Below are 26584 nucleotides of genomic sequence, written 5' to 3' on the forward strand. Positions count from 1 at the left end.
CCCAAATCACTGTCCCTCTGTATTACGTACTGAACTGTGAGGCTGACATACAGTTGTGTACATGGTAGGTGTATTGAAAGTTGCAGCTCCTTAGAATAGCTCCCAATACAATCCACAGTGTCTGAAAGACATCAGAGGGACCGCAGTCTGCATGAATGCCTAGACAGGAGCCTCGCAGGCAATGTCAACACAGCAAAAACCTCTCTCAAGGTTTCCAGGCTCCAGAAAAAAACATCAGTAAAACTTTATTTACATGCTCACAAATGCTGAGAACTGCTTAGGGTTCCTGACACGGGAAGTTTTCCCAAATTACTCAGTATGAAAGAAGTGGGGGAGAGGCTGCAGAAGGACTTAGGGAGACACTCTTTCACATGCACAATGCATATAAGTGCAGGGATGTTCTTGCAGCTTCCCAAGAGAGGGACTGGAGGTCACCAGCAGCAGGGGAGAGCACTCCTGGCAGTAGGGCTCCTGGCACCTGTGCCTTTCCTGGCATGAATTACCAGCCTCTGAGAAAAATCTAACGGCAGCTTGAAGAGCTCAAGCTTGGGTGTGCTTTCAGTTTGCCTTTTCTTTCTTTATGCTTTTCTTTTATGGTTACAATGCCCCTATCTTTTTTTTCCAGGAAAATTATATTTCTCCTTTTAGGCTCACCCACCCTTTCAAGTAGAGGGCACAAACCACATTTCTCCTTCAGCTGCTGGGGATCAGGACAAGCTGAGGTCAGTTACTTGGTGCACCTTCCCATGCTGCCTGGCTGAGCCATTTGCTGTGCACAGCTGCAACTTGAGCGGCAAGTGCTGCACAGGACTGGGCCCTTTGTGTCCCTGCTTTGCAAAACTTAAGGAGGAGGGCAGAGTGGACTAAGATGCTCCTGTTCTCAGGTGTCACCAGTCCTCTATGCACCACCTCCCTGAAGAGGTGCTATCTTGAGGACAGGAGACCTCCCCTCCCCTCTCCTCTCTCCTTTTTTTTTTTTGCATGGAAGACTGGCATCTTTAGTGAGGAGAGCTGAAGTATCACACTAACCTGCTCAGAACATAATTACAGGTGGCCATACTGCTTCCATGTGCTGTTCCTGTCTTCACTAGGGTGCTGGCACTGAGGTGGCTAACAGAGAAGCTGCAGGACTGAACTTCAAAGAGTTCTCGTCTGGGTGTGAAGACACAACTTGCCTCTCTAGCCTTGGGGTCACTCCCAACCACCAGCCTTCATCTGGCTTTGCATTTTCCAGCTCAGCCCTGCGATGGACATTGCAAACACACTTCTCCACTGCACGTGCTCTCTTTGTACAAAATGTCTGTTTCCTACCAGTGTACTCAGGTGTGGCATCAAATCATGCCATGTTTCCTCCCTGCCAAACTCTCATACTGAGCCCTGAGGTCTCCCGCTGCACTTGTTTGTGTCTTTCTTTCCACCAGGAGATGGGCCCAGGGCAGCGCACAGGCATTTTGCAGATTTCTCAAGCTGGAGACCTGGGCAAATAAGCTGGGGCAGCCCAGTGTGGCAGGTGAACACAGGGAGACAGCAACAGCTCAATATTTAACTGTCTGCATTACTGATTACAGTGAAGGGCTGGCAAGGTAGGATGAGGTGAGCTGCAGCGAGCAGTGGAGCCTGAGTGCCCTGCCCCTGCCCTTGTTGGACCTGGACCCAGCCAAACTGCAGCGGTACCTGGCTCTGGGCCCTGCAGACTCTGCTTGAACTGAGCATTTATTTATTCCTCATTGAACTGAAGACCCCTGACATACATTCAACGCCCAGTGCTACAGAAGACAGATGCCAGGGGAATATTGGTTTCCTGATGAGGGTAACTACTTCCAAGCAGACCAGAGCTCACGTGCTGCTGTCTGGTGCTGAGCCTAAACACCAGCGACGGAAGGAGAGAAGGTGCCTTGCGCAACAGACTGGAGCACACGCTAGGAAGGCCTTTGCTCTTCGGGGGCAGCCTTGCTGACAGCAGCCAGGACACTGCCAGGGCAAGCTAAAGCCTTTCTGTTCTGCACAGCACTGCTTCGTTTGTGTATGTACTGTGCAAGAAAGGGTTCCCCACTTACTGAGACCTAAACGGTGCGCTAGCCAGTCCCTTACAGGGAGAACTGCTAGAAAAGAACCCTCATCTCACCCATCAGAGGAAGACGACAAAACAGACAGCTGCTGTACTGGAAACCACTAAACAAGCAACTAATGCGAGCCAAACTGAGACTGTAACCAGAGCAGGAACTACACCGGCTGCCCTGCTAGTGCCACCGTCCAAGGGAACTGCACCAGGAGAGGCAGCCTCCCTACCGCAGCTTTGGTTTGAAGTCTCCCACAACTGACCAGAGGCAACAGTTTCAGAATCAAGGTCACTGAGCAGAACGGAGTCACAGTCCCAAAGACATTCAGTTGCTCATATTAGCGCTGTGGGTTATGAGCGTGACACAAGTGGGGCTTCTCACTGAGAAGCTTTAGGATTGCTCCTGCTCTTCTTCTAGGGCTTTACTTCCGGCCTCGCTTGCGGCTGGTTTTTGGAAATTTGGCTCTCCGTGAAACTTGTGGCTGCCCCTCCTCACTGCTCACGCTCTCATTGTCCACCCGCCGGGGACGACCTCTCTTACTTCTCGTTTTTTCAACTCCAGCAACAGGGAGCTTCTTAGCAGCCAGGGTCCCAGTACTCTTCTTTTTGCCCCGGGTCAAAGGACGTTTCTTCCGTTGCTTCCTCTGCTCTTCTCTCTGGCGGATTTTCATTAGCTTCTCAAAGCTTTTGGTGGTAGTTGTGTTCACATCAAACCAGTCCTGGAGGGTTCAGAAGGCAACAGGTTGGTACCCATGGCGAACATACCGTATAAAGCCTATCAGAGCTTATAACAAAAGCTGCCTCCTGGGACAAGGGCTTCCTGAAACCTGAGATCTGGAAAGGCAGCTGCCTAACAAAGATCTGCTTCCCGATGTTCCTCCTCAGGTGTTGCCCTGTCTCAGAGGATTCAGGCTTGATTTGGCAACTGCCTGGCTAAAGGCATGGAAAAGGCTGAAGAGCTGAACCGAGCAGCAGCAGCTTGGGACAAGACACGCGAAGCAACACGCCTGTTCCCCAGACCAATGCGTGTTTAAGCAAACCAAAGGCCCCGCCAGCCTAGGACCCTGTCCCTAGCAGTGAGCAAGGAAAAAATAAAACAGGGCAAGCATCCAGCATTTCCTTCCCAAGACACCCTCCCCCCCTCCGACAGCCTGGGGTCGGAAGACTTCCATTCTGCCTCTTACCTCAGCATGCACAGAGTTGATGTGATACTTGACCCCACTCTCTGAAACGAACTCCTTCTCACACAGGAGACACTTGTATTTACCAGCCACAAAGTCTCCCTGGCACCAAAACAAAAAAATCCATCACCACTTGCTGCCAAGAAGGCTGACGCGCCTATATATTGTATTTGACTCTTGCTCAGATACAACCCAGTAGTAAGAAACTCTTGCTCGTACCAGACAATGCTTTAGCTACAGGAGCGCTGACCTTATGCGCCGGCTATGCCCACAAAGCGTACGACTGCTCTGTGAGATGTTACAAGGTCTCTGGCACCGTACCTGGAAAAAATGCTCTTGTAGCTGTGAATCTACAGCTAGGACTGCGGTTTCACTAAAAGGCAGCCCATTAAGATGCCTCCTCCTTGCCTCAAGCAGTGCTTGCAATGGCAACCCCGTTAGCACACAGCAAAGCCCTCAAACTGTGAGGAACTCGGATCAGCAGATGGCTGGGCAACAGCTTCAACAAGGAGACAGCTGAAGCACAGGGACAGTCCGGCTATCGGTATAACAGACAGTGAGGACAGGAAGGCTACCAACCAAGGTGCACGTGCCGAGGTGAGATTTGAGTCCCGAGACGCTGCCGTATACAGACTCACAACCCTGAAACGGTAAAAAAAGGGCACGTCAGCAAAACTCAAGTTAAGAAATCACTTCTTCCCACACAACAAAGTCTTGTTCTCCAGAAGACAATTCCAAAAGGGATAAGAGAGGCAGGGGGAGGGAGACACCGAGTCCTACAAAGCCAGGATGTTTCTGCTAAAAGGACCATCAAAAGAGACATAAGCTTTCAGCAAGTGAAGTGTTTCTGAGCGCATTTCGACATCTCCAAGAGACTCCTGTCACAGTTACTTTCGCCCTCTGTTAAAGCCTGAGTGCAACGACAGAGTTTGCATTCTGCCTAAAGTGCAGCAGAGATTAATTTCAGGCAGAGCACAGGGGCAAGAACAAGACGCTTCAACCTCTCCTGCCCTGCTCACGTCCCTGGGGGCACTGCATCCGCATCAGCGGTCTCAGCTAAAGGGCAGCTTTGCAGGCCTGCCCCGCGTGGAGCGTTGGGCATCACCCTCGGGATACTCGGTCCCATGCAGCCGACATCCCAGGCACTGAAACAGGAGGGAGGTGCAAGACATGCTTCTGCGTTACCCGCCGGTGAAACAGGACAGCTGCTTTCTGGAGACAGCTCCATACACAGCACCATGTTGCAATTCTTACACTTGGAAATGACACAAGGCTGAAAATTGGGGAGAGAGTGCTGGCGATGGGGTAGGGCAGGGGGACGGCATTGTTTCTACATCCAAACCTGGATGGAAGCCACCACTTGGCTACCTGGCAGCGGGTGTCCCCTGTATCACATCTACCACCGTCTCCACCAATGGGGACTTTTCTTCTCAGTGGATCTGACTGGTGGCTGGCGCGTGGGATTGTAAGAGACCAAGTGCACATGCATAAGCGTCCCTAGAGCAGGACAACAGCGCCATGCAAGAGTCTTCTGTAGCTCGTTTCCAGCTTTCAAAAGAAAACTTAATTGCTGTGCCAGACACAGCTCCTCTACTCTTACATTTCCATCTCTACTCCTTCCTGCTTCCGTACTTAGGTTTAGTGCACCTGCTAGGCAGGCAGGGGCCTGACATTTTGCTACTGCTCAAACCTCCAAAGGGGCCGGCTCCCAGCTGGATGGGAAAGCTGTCCAGTCTGACACCAAGTTACTGGCCCTGAAGCAGACAAACACATCCCCAGAGGCATCACCCCCCCAGCAACAGTCCAGACAGCGTCTTGGTGACACTAACCAACCGTGGAGCAGAATTTGTCGCCCACAGCGAGACAAACTGCAATGTCAGGGTTCTGGAAAGCTGTTGGCTCACACAGACCTGAGATCTGTCCCCTTGGAGGCTTCAGAAACACTTCAGGATTACCTGATTTGGGCAGTGGACTCTTCGGTACATCTTTATCTCCGTTTTCCATTTGCACAGCACGTCTTGACTAAAGGTGGGCAGTCCGGGACGAGTATATTTCAGCTGAGATAAAGAGATGGACTTGAAAGCTGGAAGCAGCGTTGGCTACGCAGAGTGCCAAGTATGGCCCTTTCTCTCCCAGGCTGTGAGACAGAGGTGCTATTTCTTGTCCTGCGCTAACAGCCAATCCTTTCCTGTCTCACTGACTCTCCACAAACATAACTGAACCTGGAACACCCCCCACACCAAGGCCAGAATCCCCAGACTTTGACTACAACCATCCCTCTAACTGTACGTACCCCGCCCAAATCATGAACCACCCTTTACCCTTGGGTTTCTCCTACAGCCTAAAAGACGCTCCTGGAAACTCTGCTGCCTGAAAAACTACGAACTATCACTGCAGGGCAGCAGCGACCTGTAGCCTATGACTTGCCAGCAACATACTGCCTACAACTGCCTTCATTACTTGTGCCCACTGAAACTGACAGCGATACGCCTGGGAAGTCATTATAGCCTGCCTGGATGAAATACTTACACCACAGCAACTGCTGCTGTAGCCACACTGTCATCTAAGACCAGGGACAGCAACACCTGATCCCTCCCACAAGACAGTACTTCTTCAATACTTGCTTTCCGTGGGCCACTGAACACTGGCAACACTGGGTAGATGCCAGCGCAAGACTCATCTGATGTGAAGAAAGACTCAGACCCCAGACAGCATTTCTACCTTCCGGTCATCTGGAATCAAGTCCTGCAGAACTTTTCTCTTCGGCCACTCTCTGGCCAGCTCTTCTCCAGCTAGCTCATGGAGATAGTAGATTGCCGCCTTTGCAGATCTCCTCTGAACTCTGCCCGTGTTGTTTGGCTCACCTTTGATTTCCTTCAGGCTCTCTGTTCTTCTCTCCTCATGGAGGAAAGGGACCTGCAATGAGGGCCAAAGAAGGTGAGCCTCCTTCGGTAGTTCCCACTTCAGTTACACTAAAGACTGCCAAGAAATATTCTGCCAAATCCCTCACAAAAATGCTGCTGCGGCTGTGGTTCGCTCTCACAGGCACAGGACAGAAGTGCACCCCTCTAGCGAGACAGAACCCCAGATCTACTCAGAGGGGTCACAGCACCAAGGCTCAAGCAGACAGTTTCATGCAGCCGCTGGTCTTGAAAGGATCGCACCGTTCCCTCTAACGCCCTCATGGACAACAAGCAGAGTACTGCCTGCTCCGCTCCAGTGTTGGGTCTTCCAAGAGCAAAAGAAAAGCACCTCACAAGTTACACATGTTGGCGCCATTCTTCCATGGAGCAACAGTCAGGCTGGGGAAAGTTTACTGCTGCCACGGTGATTCACTATCAAAAACTTCATCCTAGTCACGGAACAGCAACAGCTGCTGCTAGAAGGAAAGCGTCAAGGACACAATACTCCAGAGAGACAGAAAACCACAAAGATTTGCCAGGCCTAAGTACCCACCCGACCAGCAGACAAACGCCTATGTGTGCTGCACGTCGGGATGGCTCAAGCACCACCAGGCTATCGGGATAACTATGGCCATTTGCACTTACCGGCCCATGCTTAGATCGCAGATGGTAGACAAGTCCTGCCTTTGATTTGTATGCTTTTCCACAGTGATGGCACTTCATAGCCATTTTCTCCAGCTCAGAAGCAGCCTTCCCACATTTTTTAACATGATACAGGTATCCCATTATGGTCGTGAAGCTGCCTGTGCAGCCCTGCCAATGCAGAAGAAAAAGGCATGGAAGAAAAATGCTCGCCAAGTGATCACATGCCCACTGTGCATAGGATCCACAGCTTGCTCACCAAAGTACTGGCACTTTTCCTGCCACACCAGAGACCATGAGGTAGCAAACCTTAACGTTCACCTGTTCAGACAGACAAAATCTGGGAGAAAGAATTGGCTCAGATGGGAGAAACTGTTTCTTACAGCTTCTTTGTAGGTAGTGCGCAACAAAAAATGTCAGGATGCGGACTGAAGAAGCAAGGTGTAAAATGAGGATGCACAAAACGGGAAGATTGAATTCAGATACAAATGCGGGAGGTGGGCAGAAAAAGAGGGAGCTTTTACACTTGCTTGGCCGGCCAGACTGTCTAGAGCAATAGCAACACTCGGGTAATGGTAAATAAAACTTTCAGCTCCTCCCAGGATACAGCTATTGCCTCCTGCTGCAGTGGAGGACAACAAAAACCCCCAATGGCTCCAGCGGATGTCACTTACTAGAGGATCTCCTGACACTGAATCCAGTGATCAACTTGACACTGAGCTTGGGAACAGAACAAATCAAACGTGCATCAGCCAGGTTTTAATATTCTTAGATGTATCCATCTAAGGGAGGCCTCCATCCCCTTCTCTAGCTGTAGCCAGTCTCAGTACTTTCAGAAACCAGAGACACGCTCACACAGTTAATTATGTGTAAAACCATCTTCCCAGCCATCACAAACAACTGAGGAAAGAGCAGAAGCACACATTCATAAAATGTGTTTGGTGCACACGAGAAACAATGCAGTGTCCTCTCGATCCCCCTTGAAGACACCAACACATGAGATACCCAAAGAGCTCCGGCTGACCACGCTTGAGCACAGGGGTTGAACTAGGTGACCTCAGCCGGTTCCCTTGCAGCCTTAACGATCACGTAATGCTGTCAGCAGTTTATAATACTGTTGCAAGTTAACACGGTTCTCCTTTAACTTCTTCCTCCCTGATGCATTCCACTGAATGCATTTATAAAGTCATACCTTTGCTGAACCTACATTTACAGGCAAGCAGACAAGGCAGCAGAACAGAGCTCCAGGTCTTTGAGGACCCCTTCCACAGAGTGCAAGAGCTCTCGATCGCCAGGTGTAAGGTGCCTGGTTGTGTAGGGTTAGGGTCAGGAAAGCAAAGATGTGGCCAGAGCTGAACTTGGCAAAGGACACAAAAAAGAAGAAGGGCTACTCTAGGTATGTCAGCCAGAACACAAAGGTCAAAGAAAGCGTAACCCTGCGATGAACATGACCGGCAAACTGGCAACAACAGACAAGAAGGCGGAGGTACTCAGCAAGTTCTCTCTCAGTCTTCACTCCTGCCGCACCTCTCGAGCGGATGGACCTCAAGGCGAGGACTGGCGCAGCAAAGTCCCTGCCGCTGGAAGAGAAGATCAGGTCTGAGGCCACCTGAGGCACCTCGGCGTACCTAAGTCTACGGGACCTGATGAGACATAGCCCAGAGTCCTGAGGGAACTGGCTGATGTAGTTGCCAAGCTGCTCTCCCCGACACCGGAAAAGGCATGGCAGTCAGGTGAAGTCCCTGGTGAGTGGAGAAGGGCAAAACCCCCATTTTTAAAAAGGGTAGAAAGGAGGACCCTGGCAACTACCGACCTGTCAGCCTCACCTCTGTGCCTGGCAAGATCACGGAACTGATCCTCCTAGAAGCTATGTTAAGGCACATGGAGGACAGGGAGGTGATTCCAGACAGCCAGCACGGCTTCACCAAAGGGCAGTCCTGCCTGACCAACCTAGTGGCCTTCTGTGATGGAGTGACCACACCAGTGGACAAAGGAAGAGCTATGGATATTACCTCTGTGGAGTTCCGTAAGGCCTCTGACACGGTCCCCCACAACATCCTTCTCTCTAGATTGGAGAGATACGGACTTGGTGGACTACTCGGTGGGTAAGAAACTGGCTGGAATCTCACATCCAGAGAGCAGTGGTCAACAGCTCAGTGCCTGGGCGGAGATCAGTGACGAGCGGAGTCCCTCAGGGGTCCGCACTGGGTCCGCTACTGTTTAATGTCTTTGTCAGCGACACAGACAGTGGGATCGAGTGCACCCTCAGCAAGTTTTCAGACGACACCAAGCTGAGTGGCGCGGCTGACATGCCTGAGGGATGGGATGCCATTCAGAGGGACCTGGACAAGCTCAAGAAGTGGGCCCTTGCGAACCTCATGAGGTTCAACAAGGCCAAGACCAAGGTCCTGCGCCTGGGTTGGGGCAACCCACGGTATCAGTACAGGCTGGGGGATGAAGGGATTGAGAGCAGCCCTGCCGAGCCGGACTTGGGGGTACTGGTGGATGAAAAACCGGACACGAGCTGGCAGTGTGTGCTTGCAGACCAGAAAGCCAAGCGTATCCTGGATGCCATCAAAAGAAGGGTGGTCAGCAGGTCGAGGGAGGGGATTCTGTCCCTCTACTCCACTCTGGCGAGACCCCACCTGGCGTGCTGCGTCCAGCTCTGGAGTCCTCAGTATAGGAAAGGCATGGACTTGGTGCAGCGGGTCCACAGGACGTCCATGAAAAATGATCAGAGGGCTGGAACACCTCTCCTAGGAGGGAAGGCTGAGAGAGTTGGGGCTGTTTCACCTGGAGAAGGGAAGGCCCCGGGGAGACCTTACTGCGGCCTCTCCATACTGAAAGGGGGCTTACAAGAAAGATGGGGACAGACTTTTCTGTAGAGGCTGTAGCGACAGGACAAGGGGTAACAGCTTTGAACTCAGAGGGTGCCCTCTGACTAGACTGAAGGGAAAAAATAATTTTACAAGGCTGGTGAAGCACTGGCGGAAGTTTCCCAAAGACCTGGTAGGTGTGCCATCCCTGGAAACATTCAAGGCCAGGTTGGACAGGGCTCTGAGCAACGTGGTCTAGCTGAAGAAGCTCACTGCAGGAGGGCTGGACTAGATGACCTTTAAAGGTCCCTTTGAACCCAAATCATTCTACAATACTCTGTCTTAAAACATACCTAGGATCTTGAAATAAATCCAGCTTTAGCCAGCCCCACAGCAGACCCAGCAGAACTCTCTTAATGTTTTATATTCATGCATCTGCCGCTGTTTAATTCAGGATACTTAGCACAATGCAGCTTACCTCCCTCGTACACTTGAGTTTTCCCATACGCTTCAAAACCTTCCGAAGGCGGTCTCGCTCAAGCTGCTCATCCAGTTCTCCTCCCTCCTTCACAACTGGCTAAAGCACAGCAGAAAGATGAAAGAAAAACATAGGGTGCTCAGCATTTACAGCTCTTCTCACAGGGAATTCACTAGTCAACACACAACTGAAGGAAAGCTTCCAAAACAATTACATCTCTGCCACTTAAGATTTTACAAAAGTGTATCTAATACAATGATCACGGTCTGTCTATATCCCAGAACAACCGAATTACCTTTAAAGGGAGTAAACTGCCTGAAAACCACTTTGCAGATAAGCATTCTAACATTTAGATAGCTATCTAGGAACAAAACCTTGCTAAGAAATGGTCCCAAGCCACAGCTGCTGGGAAGGACAAAGGTATGTATTTCCATAATTACTTTGGTCCTCTTCTGCCTGTGGGAAGTACTTACTCATCTCTGTCACGCACCTTTAACATTTCCTGGGCCTGCCATTTCCACTTAGCCCAACTAAAGCTAAGCCGACTAACTACCTGTAACGGTTATTCACCTGTGCGAAACTATAGCTCAAGTTCTTGTCTGTTCTCTCTCCAATGGTTACTGTTTATTATTTCCTACACTACCTAATAATAATATTACACTTGGACTGAAGAGAAAGTTAGAACGGAGTGACAGACCTATTCCTCAGGGTCAGAGCGTGATCCCTGGCCTATTACGTTTACTAATACAGCTGTAGGTTCAGAAACCACAGTACTGAGAACCACGTAAAAAAGAACAGTAACCAATTATCTAACCCAGGGGTCCTCAAACTACAGCCTGTGGGTCGGATACGCCCCCCCAGGGTCCTCAATCCAGTCCCCGGTATTTACAGAACTCCCCCGCCCGGGGTTGGGGGGGGAAACCAAGCAGCCGCAGATGGCTTCCTGCCACTTCATCCACGCGCCGGCCCCCTGGTTAAAAAGTTTGAGGACCCCTGATCTAAACCCTACCCAAACTTCCCAGTGACCTTTTCAAAAGTTCTAATTCTTCACAACTGCAACAGGAGACATCGCCCTCTTTAAAGTAACAGCAAAGAGGAAAAGCAGACTGTAGCATTCCTATCTTTACAGTAAACACAGACAAGAACTAAACTGCTGTTTCTGCTTTTTTACCTTTCAACTTGTAAAACCCTGAACTCTAGTCTGCTCTGGATGTAGAAAAACGGCTTTCTAGCACAGGACTGAAACTCGCAGCCTAATGAGCAATCATTTTTTTTCTCATTGAGAATGCCGTTTACCTGTGACCGTATAACCAGCCTAAACAGAAATTCACCCCCTCTTTCTAAGATGCAGGACGGCTACCATCTCTCCTAACACTCTACTGTTTTTTCAGATGTTAAATCTCACAGGAAAAATAACAGGCAGAGAAGACTGGAGCAGCTACATCACAGGAAAAAGCCACCATGCTCTGATACTGTGTGTGCCGGGGAAGGAACCCAAAACTCTCTTGCCTGCAGGGTTTTTAGATGCACAGCAGTCATGTTACCTGATTGTTATGGTCTGCCATGACATGGTATTTCATCCCTCCTAAAGACTTCAGCTGCTTCCCACAGTGATGACATGTGAACATTTCCTAGAAACAAACAAGGACACGGTGCGTGCAACTGTAAGCTAACCAAAGCAGTGGGAGACGCTTTGGGGGAAAGGAGCAGGAGAGCAGAACATTTTGTTTGTGCCTGGTAACTGCCCATCAAGAACAGAAGAGATTTTAGGGAGCCTAACATTCAGGGGAACAATAAAATAGCTACACCTTTGTTCACTACCCCAAACCGCCAGCAAAAGGCTAAGCCAGAAGCACCAAGCGCAGCCTCTTACATGTGTACAAAGGACTCTCGCTTAGAGACGCGATGATGAGAGGAAACCGGTTCTAAATGCAACACAAAACAGCGTGCAGGCAGCAAGCTGAAGAGGATTAAAGAACACGTTGCTCATCTCTCCTGTTCCTACCTGCCTGCAATTTACCATATGTTTCTTCAGTCCTTCTACAGTCTTCCTCACCACAGCCCGGCATGTTGGGCAGGTAACTCGGCCTTTGTCCTGAATTTCCAAAGACCACCGCTCTTCCATACTACCTGCCAAAACAAAAGGTTTGCAACAGAACTGCAAACACAGCATCTTTTTTTTCCCCTTCCACTTGCACAATGAATCCTGGAAGGAAACAGGTCACACGCTACCAAACTCGTGTCCAGCGACACTTCAATAGCTTTAGCTCATTTGCAGCTTCCAGTGTGTCATGGGACGAGGCACACGTCACTCCTTTTGGGAGATCGTTCAATAAAAACTCTTTAATCCTACCATCTCCTTGCAAGGAGTGTTCTTCCACTTGTGCAGCAGAGATTTTTCATCCATTCACTTGTATTTTACACAATTACTTCAGCGTGCAGAGTAAACTCTCCTTCTGGCAAAAGGGTTTCCACAGTAGAAGCAGCCACAGGTGTGACCAAACAGTTTCAGACAAAGTCCACGGTTCGCTTCTACTAACCAAATCTTTAGCACGCCACTTACGTTAGCCAGCCACCTTGGCACCAAAAGTGAACAGAGCTACACCACCGGGCCAAGATCCTCAAGAAACAGCCAGGGAAAAGTACCCTGTGTGGCACAGTCTTCAGTTCCTGGCCTGTTTGTGAAGGGCCATACGCCACAAGGGTTATAAATTACTGAAAGGGGTTCTGGGAAGAAAGTGGCTTAGCAGCCATCTGCCCAAAGTCTTATCATCAAAAGATCTAAAGGCTTTCCCCTTGGCCCAGTAGTATCAGGGAGGGGCTGCCCCTCCCCAGGTGGCTGCGGGAAAAGCCTGTGAATCAGACAGCACTGGGCAGAAAACTGGGCTATTTCACGAGTGCTGTGAGCAACACATCCCACGTCATTCCACCTGCTGAGCCAAGGCTAACGCTGTTCTCCTAGCACGGACTGCTTGAGTCTCTGCCTGCCAGGTTACCACAAGAGGTGACTTGGCAGCAACAGCGACGGAGTTTTTCCTGCAAACATACTCTGCTGAGTAAAAAAGTATACATATTTTTGCAAGCTGTAGAGTTGAAACTATTTCAACGGGCTTTTGCTCTCTTCAGAAAGCAATTCCCCCTTCACCGTCCCACTGTGCAGGGGTAAAACCACCTGGAACTACACTATTAGGCAGTATGCAGTCCCTCCAGTCTTGCTCTGCAGTACTGACACAGCGCCAGAAGGACAGCAGCCAGTTCTTCCTTGTCAACAGTACAGTGAACAACAAGATGGAAACACCCGAAGCGCAGCTGTTGCTCAGATTCAAATCCTAGAAAGAATCACGTTTATCTTTCGGATGCCTCGAGGTTTAACCCCAGCCGGCGACAAAGTACCACCAAGCCACTCGCTTCCGCCCCGGCCCCACCCAGGGCTGGGGAGGGGAATCGGGAAAAGGGTAAACCTCAAGGGCTGAGATAAGAACAAGTCAGTAACTGAAAGAAATTAGAATAAAAACTAGAATAAGCATAACAACTACTGGAAGGAAAAAGAGGGAGAAGCGGAGAGGAGTAAAATCCAAAGGGAGGGAAGTAAGAAATAGCTCTCAACAACCCCCAAACAAGCGATGCTCACCACCCGCTGACGAATGCCCAGCCAGCCCCCGAGCAGCACTGAGCAGGCCCCGGCCAACTCCCCCCAGTTTATGTACCGAGCACGACATTCTGCGGTGTGGAATATCCCGTTGGCTAGTGCGGGCCAGCTGTCCTGGCCGTGTCCCTTCCCAATTCCTTGTGCCCCTCCAGCCCTCTGGCTGGCAGGGCCCGAGGAACTGAAAAGGCCTTGACTTTGGGATAAACACTACCCAGCAACCACTGAAAACATCAGTGCATTATCAACATTGCTCTCTCACCAAAGCCAAAACACAGCGCTGTACTGGCTCCTAAGAGGGTAAGTGACTCCATCCCAGCTGAAACCAGGACACGCTGCTTCATTAACAGTTCTGAGCAACTGCTGCTGCTTCTTACCTGGGCCATAGGTTTCTGGTTCTTTCTGAACACAGGGGCCTTTCACTCTGGAGTTCTGTTGCGTTCCAGCTTGCTGGTTTTTTCCTGTTAGAACACAAACAAGAAAGACCGGAAGACTTAATTTCGCGAGCCTTGTTACAAAAAAGCAGAGTCTTTTTGCTAGGATGCTGCTACTCAGCCTGCTGTCTCAAAGCTACTCATTCAGAAATGTTCAATGGTTTTTTTGGTGGTTTTTTTTCCTTTGAAGGAACGTCAAGATTATGTTCCCTACTCCCTCTCAAAATCCATAGCTACTTACAGCTGCAGGCATTAGCCCCATCCAGATATCTGCTATCTGTACCGTTGTGCATACACACAGCTCAGGGGATGGGAACTCTTCACACTGAAACATCCCCTGTTCACAGTACGGCTGAGCCAATCTAACGACTTGTTGGCAACCAAATGGGACAGTCCCATTCCTCTACTCATTCCTGTCTTCTTTAGGCTAAACAACTCTTATTGTTTCAGGATTTTCTCACGGGGTTATGTTTTTTTGCTCTCTTCTCCCTGGTCTCTTCAGCTGGTCCACACACTTCCTGAACTGCAGTGTCCACTGCTGAAGCAGCACTCCAAGTGTGACCCTGCATTAGAGCACAAGAATTACTTCACATGCCTGACAGTCTGCATCTCTGCCCAAACACCTCAGCACGACATGTGCCTTTTCAGGAACAAGTATGACGCTCTTGGTCCTTATTCAACATTTGAGCTGTTATAAATCTCAAACCCTCTTCTGAAGAACCGACACCTAGGATGTCGCTCTTTGTCTTTCAGCTGCACTAATACTTCTTCCCAACTACAGCATCTTTAAGTTTACACACTATATTATATTCCATTCTGTTTTTCAGACTGCTTCTCTAACATCAAGACCGCTTTCAATTTCAGCCTTTTCTCCACCGCACTTGCCATCCCTTTCGGCTTTGTGCTGTCTACATATACTTCCAGGTCCTTGGTGACAAAAACAATGGTTAGAATCGAACCTAGGACAGACAGACTGCGAACCATCATTCTATACTTGTTTCTGTTTCACAGCAATCACAGCGATGTTATGGCTGGAAGGGACCTCCTGAGATCACCTAGTCCAACCCCTCTGTTCACGCAGGGTCAGCTAGAGCAGGCTGCCCAACAACACGTCCAGTCAAGATTTGAGTACCTCCACTGATGGAGACTCCACAACCTCTCTGGGCAACCTGTGCCAGGGTTTGACCACCCTCACAGTAAAAAAGTCTATCCTTGCCTTTGGGCAGAACTTTGTGTGTCTTCATGTGTGCCCGCTGCCTCTTGTTCTGTCAGCGAGCCCTACAGAGAAGAGTCTGGCTCCCTTCTCTTCATTCCCTCCCACCAAGCCTTGATACACACTGGTAAGATTCCCCCCGAGCCTTCTCCAGACTGAAGAGTCGCAGCTCTCTCAGCCTGTCCTCATAGGAAAGATATTCCAGTCCCTCGATCATCTTTGCAGCCCTGCACCAACCTCTCTTTTGTATCAGGTAGCCCAGAACTGGACACGGTACTCTGGTGCTGAGCAGAAAGGAAGGATCACCTCCCCTGACCTGCTGGCAACGCTCTTCCTAAGGCAGCCCAGAATGCTGTTGGCTGCCCTTGCCACAACAGCGCGTCTTGCTGGCTCAAGGCCAGCTCGCTGTCCTTCGGGACCCCGACATCCCTGTCTGCAGAGCTGGTTTCCACAAAGTTAGCCCCCAGCATATGCTGCTATGTGGGGTTACTCCTGCCCAGCTGCAGGACTTCACACTTCTCCTTGATGAACCTCAAGAGATTCCTCTCTACTTAAGTCTCCGGCCTGTCCAGGTCCCTGTGAACAGCAGTACACTCCTCTCATGTACCACCGCTCGTATCACGTGTGTACGTGCTGAGGGTGCACGCTGTCCCACTGCCCAGGTCATTAGTGAAAATCTTAAACAGCACTGGCCCCAGCACCTACCCCTGGCGTACAGTGCTAGTGATGTGCCTCCAACTCGACTTTGTGCTGCTGACCACGACCCTCTGGGCCTGGATTTTAAGCCAGTGTTCAAACCACTGGACTGTTCATCTATCTAACCTGTACTTGGCCAGTTCACCGCCGAGGATGTCGTGCGAAACAGCACCAAAAGCCTTACTAAAGCTGAGGTGAACAACATCCACGACTCTCCCCTCATCCGCCAAGCTAGTGACCTCGTTGTAGAAGCCTGTCAGGCTGACGAAGCAGGATTTGCCCTTCGTAAATCTATGCTGACTACTCCCAATCACCACCTTGTCCTTCATATGTTTGGAAATGATTTCCGGGACGATTCTCTCCATCGCCTTCCCAGGGACTGAGGTGAGATTGACGGGCCTGTAGCTCCCCAGCTCTTCCTTCTTTCTGTCCTTGAAGACAGGAGTGATATTTGCTCTCTTCCAGTCTTCAGGAACCTCTCCCAGGTGCCATGACCTTTCAAAGATAATCAAGAGTGGCCTCACAATGACATCAGCCAGCTCTCTCAGCACTCAGTACAACCCGTCAGGCCCCATGTAACTTCGAATCATACAATCACAGACTCATTTAGGTTGGAAAAGACCTGTCAGATGCATCGAGTCCAACCGTTAACCCAGCACCACCAAGCCCACCGCTAAACCACGTCCCCAAGCGCCACATCTACAGGTCTTTCAAATCCGTCCAGCGGTGGGGACTCCACCACCTCCCTGGGCAGCCTGTTCCATACTTGACCACCCGTTCGATGAGGAAACTTTTCCCAATATCCAATCTAAACCTCCCCCAGCGCAACCTGAGGCCCTTTCCTCTTGTCCTGTCACTTGTTACCTGGGAGAAGAGACCGACCCCCGCTGGCTACAGCCTCCTCTCAGGTAGTTGTGGAGAGCAGTACGGTGTCGTGTGTGTCCCCCGCCCCCGAGTCTCCTCCTCTCCAGACTAAACACCCGCAGCCGCTCCCCATCAGACTGGTGCTCCAGACCCTTCCCCAGCCCCCTGCCCAGCTCTGGACACGCTCCGGCACCTCAGTGTCTGTCTGGGAGTGAGGGGCCCAAAACCGAGCCCAGGACGTGAGGTGCGGCCTCGCCAGTGCTGGGCGCGGCGTGACAATCACGTCCCTAGTCCTGCTGGCCACACTATTTCAGGCACAAGCCAGGATGCTCTCGGCCCCCTGGGCACGCTGCCGGCTCACAATCAGCCGGCTGTCGACCAACACCCCCAGGGCCCTTCGCGCCGGGCAGCTTCCCAGCCACTCTCCCCCAAGCCTGTAGCGCTGCGTGGGGCTGTTGTGACCCAAGGGCAGGACCCGGCACCGAGCCGTGTCCAGCCTCATACCATTGGCCTCGGCCCATCGGGCCAGGTCCCTCTGCAGAGCCCTCGAGCAGATCTACGCTCCCGCCCAACCTGGCGTTGTCTGCAAACTGACTGAGGCAGCACTAGGGCCCCGCATCCAGACCACTGACAAAGATACTCAACAGGACTGGTCCCAGCACCAAGCCCCGGGGAACACCACGCGTGACTGGCCACCGGCGGGTTGTGACTCCATTCACCACCGCTCCTTGGGCTCGGCCACCCAGCCAGGTTTTACCCGGTGAACAGGACACCTGTCCAAACCATGAGCAGCCCCTTTCTCCAGGAGAATGCTGTGGGAAACCTTGTCAAAGGTCTTACTGAAGTCTAGGCAGACGACACCCACAGCCTTTCCCCATCCACTACAGCGGGTCACCTTGTCACAGACGGAGATTAGGCTAGGCTAGCCAAGCAGGACCTGCCTTTCATAAACCCACACTGACTGGGCCTGATCATCTGGTTGTCCTGCATGTGCCGCAGGATGCCACTCAAGATGATCTGCTCCATAACCTTCCCCGGCACCCGAGGTCAGACCGACCGGCCTGTAGTTCCCAGGATCCTTCTTCCGGCCCTTCTTCTAGGTAGGCATCGTATTTGCTAACTTCCAGTCAGCTGCGACCTCCCTGGTTAGCCACGATGACGGCTGGTAAATAATTAGGTATGTCCCATCTGTTTAAGCACTCTAACTTCACCCTCCTTCACCGAGTGTAAGGCTCCCTTGCTCAAGACCCTCCCTCTGGTCTCGGGCACCCGGCATTCCTGAAGGATTCCTGTAACTCATCAAGACTGAGGCACAGGAAGCCCCGAGTACCTCAGCCTTTTCAACATCATTTGTCACCAGTTCCCCTGCCCTCTTCAGCAATGCACTCATGCTTTCCCTGGCCTTCCATCTGCTGTTCACATACTTGTAGAATCCTTTCCTGTCCAGATTCAACTACAGGTTGCCCTTGGCTTCCTTAACCTCATCCTTGCAAGGTTGAACGGCAGATGTATACTTCTCCTGCGTCACCTGCTCCTGCTTTCACCACTCGTACACTTCCTCTTGCACCTCACCACTGATTATCAATCCTCTGAAGGCATGAACGACCTATGATGTCCAGCTTTCCCCCACCACCACCCCTGCCCCGGCATCTGTCTCTGCGGTAAAAGAGCATTAAAGTGGTCGGCTTTGGTTTCTCCTCAACAAACCCGTATTGCTGTTATCATCTACTCATTCATCTCCAGAGCTTTACAACTAAGTTCTCTGATTATTTAGTCCAGAATCTCTGGGGAAACTGAAATGAAGCACACTAGCCTGTACTTCCCCTGCTTCCTTTCCTCCCTCCTTTGCTGGACTTTGAAGAGACTGAAATTACAACAATCATCTCCCACTGTAAAATCAAAACTAGCCAACTGGCTCCTGTAGCAAAACACCTAGAATCCAAAATAGAGTTGGAAGACAGCAGAGGATAGCGTTTGGGCATGGAGGAAATCTGAAGCGCCTGGAGGCTTGCAACTAGGAATTACAAGTTATTTGTATTACCCGAAATCTTCTGCTTCTTCTTGGGAGAGTCCGGAAGATCTTCGCCTTCCCCTTGCTCAGACTTCCTCTTGCCTTTCAATAGTACTTCTCCTGCTAACGAGTAAGAACAGAAACGCTTCACTTTCATCATTCACTCTGGGTAACAGCTTTGAGCCTGCTGCTGCCTCAGCTTATCCTCGTATTCAATACTCCAAAAAAAAGGGGGTGGGTGGGGTGTGTGTGTGTGCGGGAAAGTAGATTTTGTAAGGCACCTGGACACCAGTGAGCTAGAGACAGCCTTTGGACTCAGTAACATCTAGGTACTCCACAGCCTGCGATCCTCGGACACAGCAAATATGCAAGAAACAGTGTCACAGCACGGCCTGGGAAAATAACACTCCTCGGGAAGCGAGCCAGAAGGTGCGAGGTTATGTCATAAAAAGCTCGTCTGCGCGCACACACAAAGTAGCACAGAGAAACAACGGCAGGTGGGGAACCCCAGGGAACATCCTGCCTCCCCTCACCCTTTCCAGGCCTACCAAAGGCTTATCTCCACGACCACAGACAAGTACAGAAGCACGACGGCAGGCAGGGGAACACAAATGATGGTCTCAAAGAAACAGACACCTTCTTCCCAGGTCTGTCCCAGGAGACCCACCAGGATGAGTCCCTGGGAACCACCCTCTGCAGCACCCTTTGGGAGCGGGAAGGGAAGGGAGCAGGGAGAGGGGCAGAGTGTGGTGTTAACACCTACGGTTAGGTGACACACGGGATGCCAGCAAAGAACAAGTCAGGGTGACACAGGACTGGGATGTTTAGGAGTGGGATCAAAGGAAGGGAAAGGGTGAGGATTAGCTGATTTGGGGAGGATCAAGTGCGGGAAAGCAGAGGTGTAAGAGGATAAAAAGGACCACTTGCTTGTACAGGTGGTTGGTCTGTACACAAGCCTGCTCATGCCTGACACCAAATCAGAGGGACCAGGGGACAGCAGTGTCTGAGCATGTGAGCCTGTCTGTAAGGAGGTCTACACCAGCGACTGGCGTGGCTCTGCAGGCCTCAGGGGCCAGTATGTCCACGTACCAGCAACTGAGTAGGCCAGGATCCAAAGGCCAGATACAGAGCAGAGCGACTGTTTAAGTCCAGCTACAGGAGAGATCCACATTGCACTTGTGCGTGCACACACAAACATACACATACCTATATACACGCACTTCTTTATAAGCACGTTTTGCATATGCTTCTCTTCTCCCACCAACACATCTTCATCCTGATCAGCCAGACAGGCAAACAGGATGGAGGCTGTTGGGGCTGTTTGTGCGAGTGCTCAGCGCGCCTCTTTGCGCTGGTCCGCGTGGCTGGCTGCGTGTACAGGTGGCAGCCCTGTGTTTGTACCTACAGCAATACGCGCTTAGCCTCCTTACTGGTTGGACCTGGGGGTGTGGGGCTGCAGCAGCCTTGGTTCTATCAAGGCGCCAGATTCGGCTCTCCCCACAACAGGATGGGATACACATCCTGACTTAGAGGCGAGAAGGAAGTACACTAAAGAAGAGCAAAGATTTGGCTCTCCGCCACACGAGAAGGTTGGAAAACAGCTGCCAGGCTGGGAAATCTGAGCATAGGACCCAAACCACTCCAAATCCAAAAACAGTCAGTGACAAAAGTGAGAAAAGAAATGAAAGCATCCTTAATAAAAAAAAAACCAAAAACCTACCACCAACCACAAAACCCATGCCTAATCCAGAATACTGCTGAATGAACCCTCTTCTACATCTTTAGCGATGGTTGTTCTGGTTTTGAAGCTCTCAAAGCATATTCCTGATACGACTGGCAGAACCCTCATACACACCTCTTCTACAGATAAAACTAGGTTCAGTCACAGAGTCATTGATTTCAAGAGACAAGTCACTCAAAAGGAACCGTGTAACCTCAGAGAATTTCACCTATATTTCTGCAGTGGAGGAAATCTATTTCTCCTGATGCATGAGTGGCATTACCAAGCTGGGAATCTGTGGCATGTCTTTCAGAAGTCATCTAAGCTCTCATCAAAGAACCACAGAGAAAAACAGGTTTGCATCGAGCCAAGAGCCACGAGTACCTTTATTTTCTGAAGATTTGTTAATGCTGGCTTTTACTCCTCTCGTTTCCAACCAGTAAGCAGGCCTGCGAATGGCCCGCTTGCTTCTGGACTCTGCACTTCCATTCACTCGACCCTGTGGTGAGGCGGAAGACACGCTGCTGCCTGTCTCATCGCAGTTACTGCTCAGTCCTAGGACAGTAGTTTCCACCTCCTCAAAGTGCTTAGACCTGGAAAACAACAACTCAAAATCCTGTGTACAGGTATGCATACATACACGCACAACCACAATAACCGGACAGACAACACCCCTCGCATCTTCCCAAGTGCTCTAAAATTCATCGCGCAGTTCCCCGAATCGCCTCGATTTCCTGAACTGAAAAGTGCCACCCCAAATGTTATCTTTCAGGACGTCTGTTTAGAGAATGACATTAAAAAGCTTTTGACAGGAACAGAAAAAATAAATAAATCCATCCTGCCTCAAACCTCCAACTTCGGAAGCAGGCACAAGTTAAACCCCGTTTAAAAATACACAGTTGTCCTTCAGCAACCCGAGGAGAATATAGGACTTCTTCTGCAGCCCAGCGTTACAAAAGAGACCTCTTCCATCCCACAAAGGGCAAGATCTCCTTCAGTACCTATTCTCAGAGCCAGAGCTGACACTACACAATTAAAAGACTTAATGCTAGAAAGAATCTGAACCAGCAAGGGCTTTCAGCAATGGAGACAGCCTTACAGTAGATCCTACAAATCGCACTACATGAAGATGAATTTAGATAGACAAGCCAGCAGCCCCGATTTTTCTTCCTCAAGATCAGACGGAACTTGGCTTCGCTAGTCTCAAGTATTTCTCAACAGCCCTGAAATGCCTGGACATTTACACTACCGTAACACGACAGCAAAACCATTAGGCGTCAAAGCAACACAGAGAGTATCTATTCTCTGGGCAAATACCATTAACGGGCGAGAGGAGAGAACAGAAAACAGAAACACTTGCCAACGTATCCCAGTGCTGCCACAATTCACAAACTGAAATAAGTAGATCGCTTAACGATGACAGTGATGGGTGTCCCAGCAATACTCTCCCACGTGCCGGGTTGTGGAGTTCACACGTTTGAACGCATCCGTACTAAAATCAGTAGGTGGGAGGCGTTGATGGTACCAGGTCAGATCAGTATAGACTATGTTTAAGAAGGTACCGCAGAAGGACGGGGAGAGGAATTCTCTTAACTAAAGCCTTTCACAGTTGCAATCACGCTCCAAATACATAGATTTTGGAACACCGCTTGGTCTCAAACATAACGTATTTATCTTCCCAGTGCTAAAACCCTTTTGAAAACAATCAATGAAAGCTCATACCCCTTTGTGAAGTGTCAGAAAAGCACTTTTCCTACAAACCAATGAGCAAAGTCAGTTGAGACGCTCATCACACAAACCAAAATCATCGCAGCTCTTAAAATTCAGAATATCGTGCACAGACCAGATACGGTTTTCCAAGAGGAATCCCTCAGCTTATTTCTTGCCCTCCCACCAAACCACGCAAGAAACATTCACATACCTTTTGTTTCCCAGAGACCTCTTGACCTTCTGTTGCCTGTGATGTCCAGGCCTGCCGTCCTAACAAAGTAAGAACAATTTACATTAGTGGCATCATTTTTCTGCTTTATGCATGTTTCGCCGTTCAGTTAAACACAGTCACCTGCACTCTGAGGACGTGCATACCATCCTTTGAAAAGGAAACCACTGTTTTCTGCAACCAGGAAGCGTTTAACCTGTTCAACTCGCAGATGAATTACGACTGGCATCAAAAGAGGGATGCGCCTCGCTACGCTCCCCACACGAAAGCCCATCCTTCCCCTTGCAACGGGGCACGAGGGAGTGTTCTTTGTCTCCAATGCGTCCAGTGGTACCTGCATTCTGTCCCAGACTTGACCACGCTGTGGGAAAATCACCTTGAGGGGGGCAATTAGAGAAAATGGGGTCCTGACAGAAGCGCCATACTCCAGAAAGCTTTTTTAGGGTAAAATACAGCTGTCGCTTGCAGGATGCTTGGCATGCACGGAATCTACATCACCACAGCTCCCCAAGCAACACACCCTGCCAGCTCAGCACATGCTGATAAGAGTGACGGAGGATGGAGCAGAGACACCGCGGCCAGGCTCTATTGTGCTATCCCGCAGGAACAGCAACTTGATGGCACCACACAGTTGATAAGCTGCGTACCAGTTGTTGCATGAAGAACCCACGAGATGTCCGCGGCCAGTCAACCACTGTGGCAAAATGACTTTCTTCAGATGAAATAATCTCATCGTAATACTAACGCACACCTCCATCTCAAAGTTACCGGCCTCCAAGGAACTACTACACCTCACTGGGCACCCGATACAAGTTAGTAACCACAAAGTGTATGCCTGGAGTTGCTCAAGCTCCACCGAAATATGACGGAAAAGGGCTAGTCCTGGACTGAAATCAGTCCAGGCGGGGAGGAGGAGGGCAGGGGGGATTGCTGTCTAAACTCCTGGATTACCCGACTCCGATTCAGTGTCCACAAAGCTAGGTCAATCCGACTCACCCTAAAGTTGGTACGAATGAAGGGACTTCTAACCAAGGCAGTCAGCCTTGGGGAGGAAGAGACACACAGAACAGACAGTGCAAAGAACACCGTCACCTAAGTTACGCAGAAGGAAGCCTTCGCATGAGGGAAGTACTCGCTAGGAGAGAAAACAGGACCCGAAGGTGTTGCAGTCCACTGACACCAACAGAAAATTAGCTGAAAATAAGATAAAAGCTAATTGTGGTAGTGGGAGATCATCACCTCCAACTCAAATAGCCCCCCCCCAAAAGAGGGCAAAACCCCACCTGAGGAGCCCACGCAGTTAGTAGAGAGCTTCAGCAGTGCTATCTCCGGATGCGTACTAATTTGCATTAGAAGCGAGAAGCTTGTAACCAATCCTATGTACGATAAATGAATACGCAATACACTACGAAGTAAAACAGGTGGGCAGATGAGGGGAGAAGTTAGGGAAGACTTCATCCTAACTTCTGGCATCCGTCAACAGGCTGCACCCGTCTTCTCCCCCACGCGGACGCCAATAATAAGACAAAGTAAGAACTTGACCTTATGCGTGCTAAATAACTAACTCATGCTAGCTGTTATTAGTGATTATAGTTTGGTTGTGTACGACTCCAAGCTCACTTTTGCAGACAGTCTCTATCACCAGCAATCACAAACCCCAACTGGTCACCATCTGATATTAGTAAAGAGCGTATTCCGGAAGCTGTTAGCGTTAATCCTTTGTGGACGCTAGCAGTAACTGGCAGCGGGTAAAATATTCGTGGGCAGACCCACCAAGGGGTCCCACCTGCTGTTGCTGGCGTGTTCCCCTGAGCAAGTCACTCAAATCACCCTCCGATCCAGTGGGACTCTTTGCTGAAGGGTCCCTGTAACGGGATGCTGACGGACTGGTCAGGCACAAGGGTCTCAGCTTTCCTGGGGTGCTGACCTAACACTAGGGGTCGAGAAAAATCTCCCCCATACCCCCACGCTTCACGTGACACACACGATGACAAATGGTTTAGATCTCAACTGACTAGCTTTTACACAGGCACTTGTTTACATGGCACAAAAAATCAATGCCCAGCAGAAGTATATGAAATGCCAAAGAACGTAACCTGGGAACAGAGAGTATTTTGCCACATACAGGAACTGGCTAAGAAACTTCGGGGGGAGGCGGGTCAGCAGGGAGAACATGGCTAAACTACCCATCGTCTTTACAGAAAAATGTAATGCACATTATCAACTGGACCATGCCATGAAGTTAGTTGTTAGAAAGAAACGCTACATGTTTTCTGGGGAAAACAGCACACGGGATATGACAGAATCGGAAGAAATCGTAGAACTGCGATGACTCGTCAGGAGGAGATGCTGACAAACTGCGGGTGCTGCAGCAGAACTAGGGAATGGGCAGCTTCCAGGCAAATGAAACTCACCACTAAAAAAACAAAGGCACTGGGAAAAATGTAACTTTGATCTGTCTTTTATGCTCTCGCCATCTCATCTGTACACAGAACAAGTAGCAGTTCACTCTTCCCAGGACCACAGTCAGTGAGAGACAGCCCAGCCAACAGGTAAGAAACTCAGCAGACTGCAGCGACATCAACTAGATGAATCCTTAAACCGTGACTACAGAGCGTCAGAGGGTCCTTGGGTCTCCAGCCCCAGAGTCTCTGCTCACGGGAGGAGCAGGAGAGAACGCCACAACTGCTCAATCAATGACTTCACGGTCCTACTTGGTCTTCTCTGGAAGGAAAGGCAATGGGATCTTTGCGCCTGTATTACTTCGAGGCAGTTTATGCGCAGCCAAGAGCGGCGGCTGGGAAACCCCTACATCGGAACCATGGAGAAACCTCGCTGAGGAGCAGCTACAGTAACAGACCAGGCCTGCGAAGCTGTAATGAGAAAACCGAGCAGACGGGCAGGCGCAGCCCGCTGCCGTGAGCCGGCCTCCCCTGCCACCTGCGGGACCCGGGTGGCTGACAGACACGGCACATGTTTTAAGGTGCTTTTGTGGGGATTTTTCTTTCTAGGAGTAAAAGACTTTGCATAAAAGCGGAGACCTGTCGGACGACGTTTCGCTCCCGGTTAAGGAGAGGCAATCAAAAAGGGAGAGCAGGGATGAGCCGCCGAGGCGCCCTCTCCGGGAAGCTGACAGCCGCAATCCCGAAGGGGCCTCCAGAGACAGCGCCGCCGAGGCCCGCGGGGTTCCCACCCGCACGGCGCGCTGCCCACGCAGCACGCAGAGGCCCGACGCGCACGGGCGGCGGCGCGGCCAAGCGCCCCGCCGCGGCGGGAGGAAGGCAGGCAGGCGCTCGGCGAGCGGCCGCTGCTGCGGCCCGAGCGCGGGCGGCGGCTGGAGACGGGCTGCCCCGCCGCAGCGAACCGCGGAGGCGGCGCCGAGCCCCGCACGGCGGCTCCGGCCGAGGCCGGGAGGCCGCCGCGGCTGCCGAGCCCGGCCCCGGCGGCGGCGTCGACGGCAGCCCCCGGTGCTCCGCGCTGCCGCGCCTGTCCCGACCCCGCGGGACACGGGAACGGCTTCGCGCCCTTCGCGGGGCTCCCGGCCGCGGCCCCACGCGCTGCCGCCTCCCGCGACGGAGACCGTGCGGGGCAGCACGTGCGGCTGCCGCCCCGCTCCGGACCCGCCCCCCGGCTTCAGCCTCGGCGGGCGGCTCTCCGGGCGGAAAGCGGGCCTGAACGCCGCCCGCCGGCTCTCCGGCAGCCCGCAGCGAGCCCCGCTCGCCGCCCGGCCACGGGACGGGGCGCGGCCCGCGGGCGGCAGCGGCGCAGACCGGGGCCGCTCGGCTACTCGGGGCCGCGCCGAGCCCACTCTGCGCCCGAGCCCAGCGAGACCCTCGGGGCGAAGCGCCAGTCCCGCCGGCGGCGGCCAGCAGCACCCCGGGCACTCACCGGGCCGCCGGCCGCCGCCGCTCCGCATGGTGCCGCCGTCGCCGCCACGTCAGCACGCGCCCCGCACGGCCGCGGGGTCCCGCCCTCCCGCTTC

The 26584-nt window shown here is 51.4% G+C and overlaps 1 protein-coding gene across 1 annotated transcript; it reads right to left on the minus strand.

The window, feature by feature from the left end:
- On the minus strand, positions 1–26518 carry LOC119149881 (zinc finger protein 512-like). The gene is given in 16 exon segments (XM_037391743.1): positions 1–2486; positions 2488–2778; positions 3244–3342; positions 3820–3882; positions 5196–5297; positions 5962–6156; positions 6789–6956; positions 10080–10178; positions 11624–11710; positions 12085–12209; positions 14103–14186; positions 18974–19063; positions 21048–21256; positions 22585–22643; positions 25017–25064; positions 25967–26518. Coding segments are annotated over 16 exon segments (2307 nt in total). The 3' UTR covers positions 1–2450.
- Between the last annotated feature and the right edge of the window lie 66 nt (positions 26519–26584).

Source organism: Falco rusticolus, chromosome 6, assembly GCF_015220075.1.
Source record: "Falco rusticolus isolate bFalRus1 chromosome 6, bFalRus1.pri, whole genome shotgun sequence".
Lineage (NCBI taxonomy): Eukaryota > Metazoa > Chordata > Aves > Falconiformes > Falconidae > Falco > Falco rusticolus.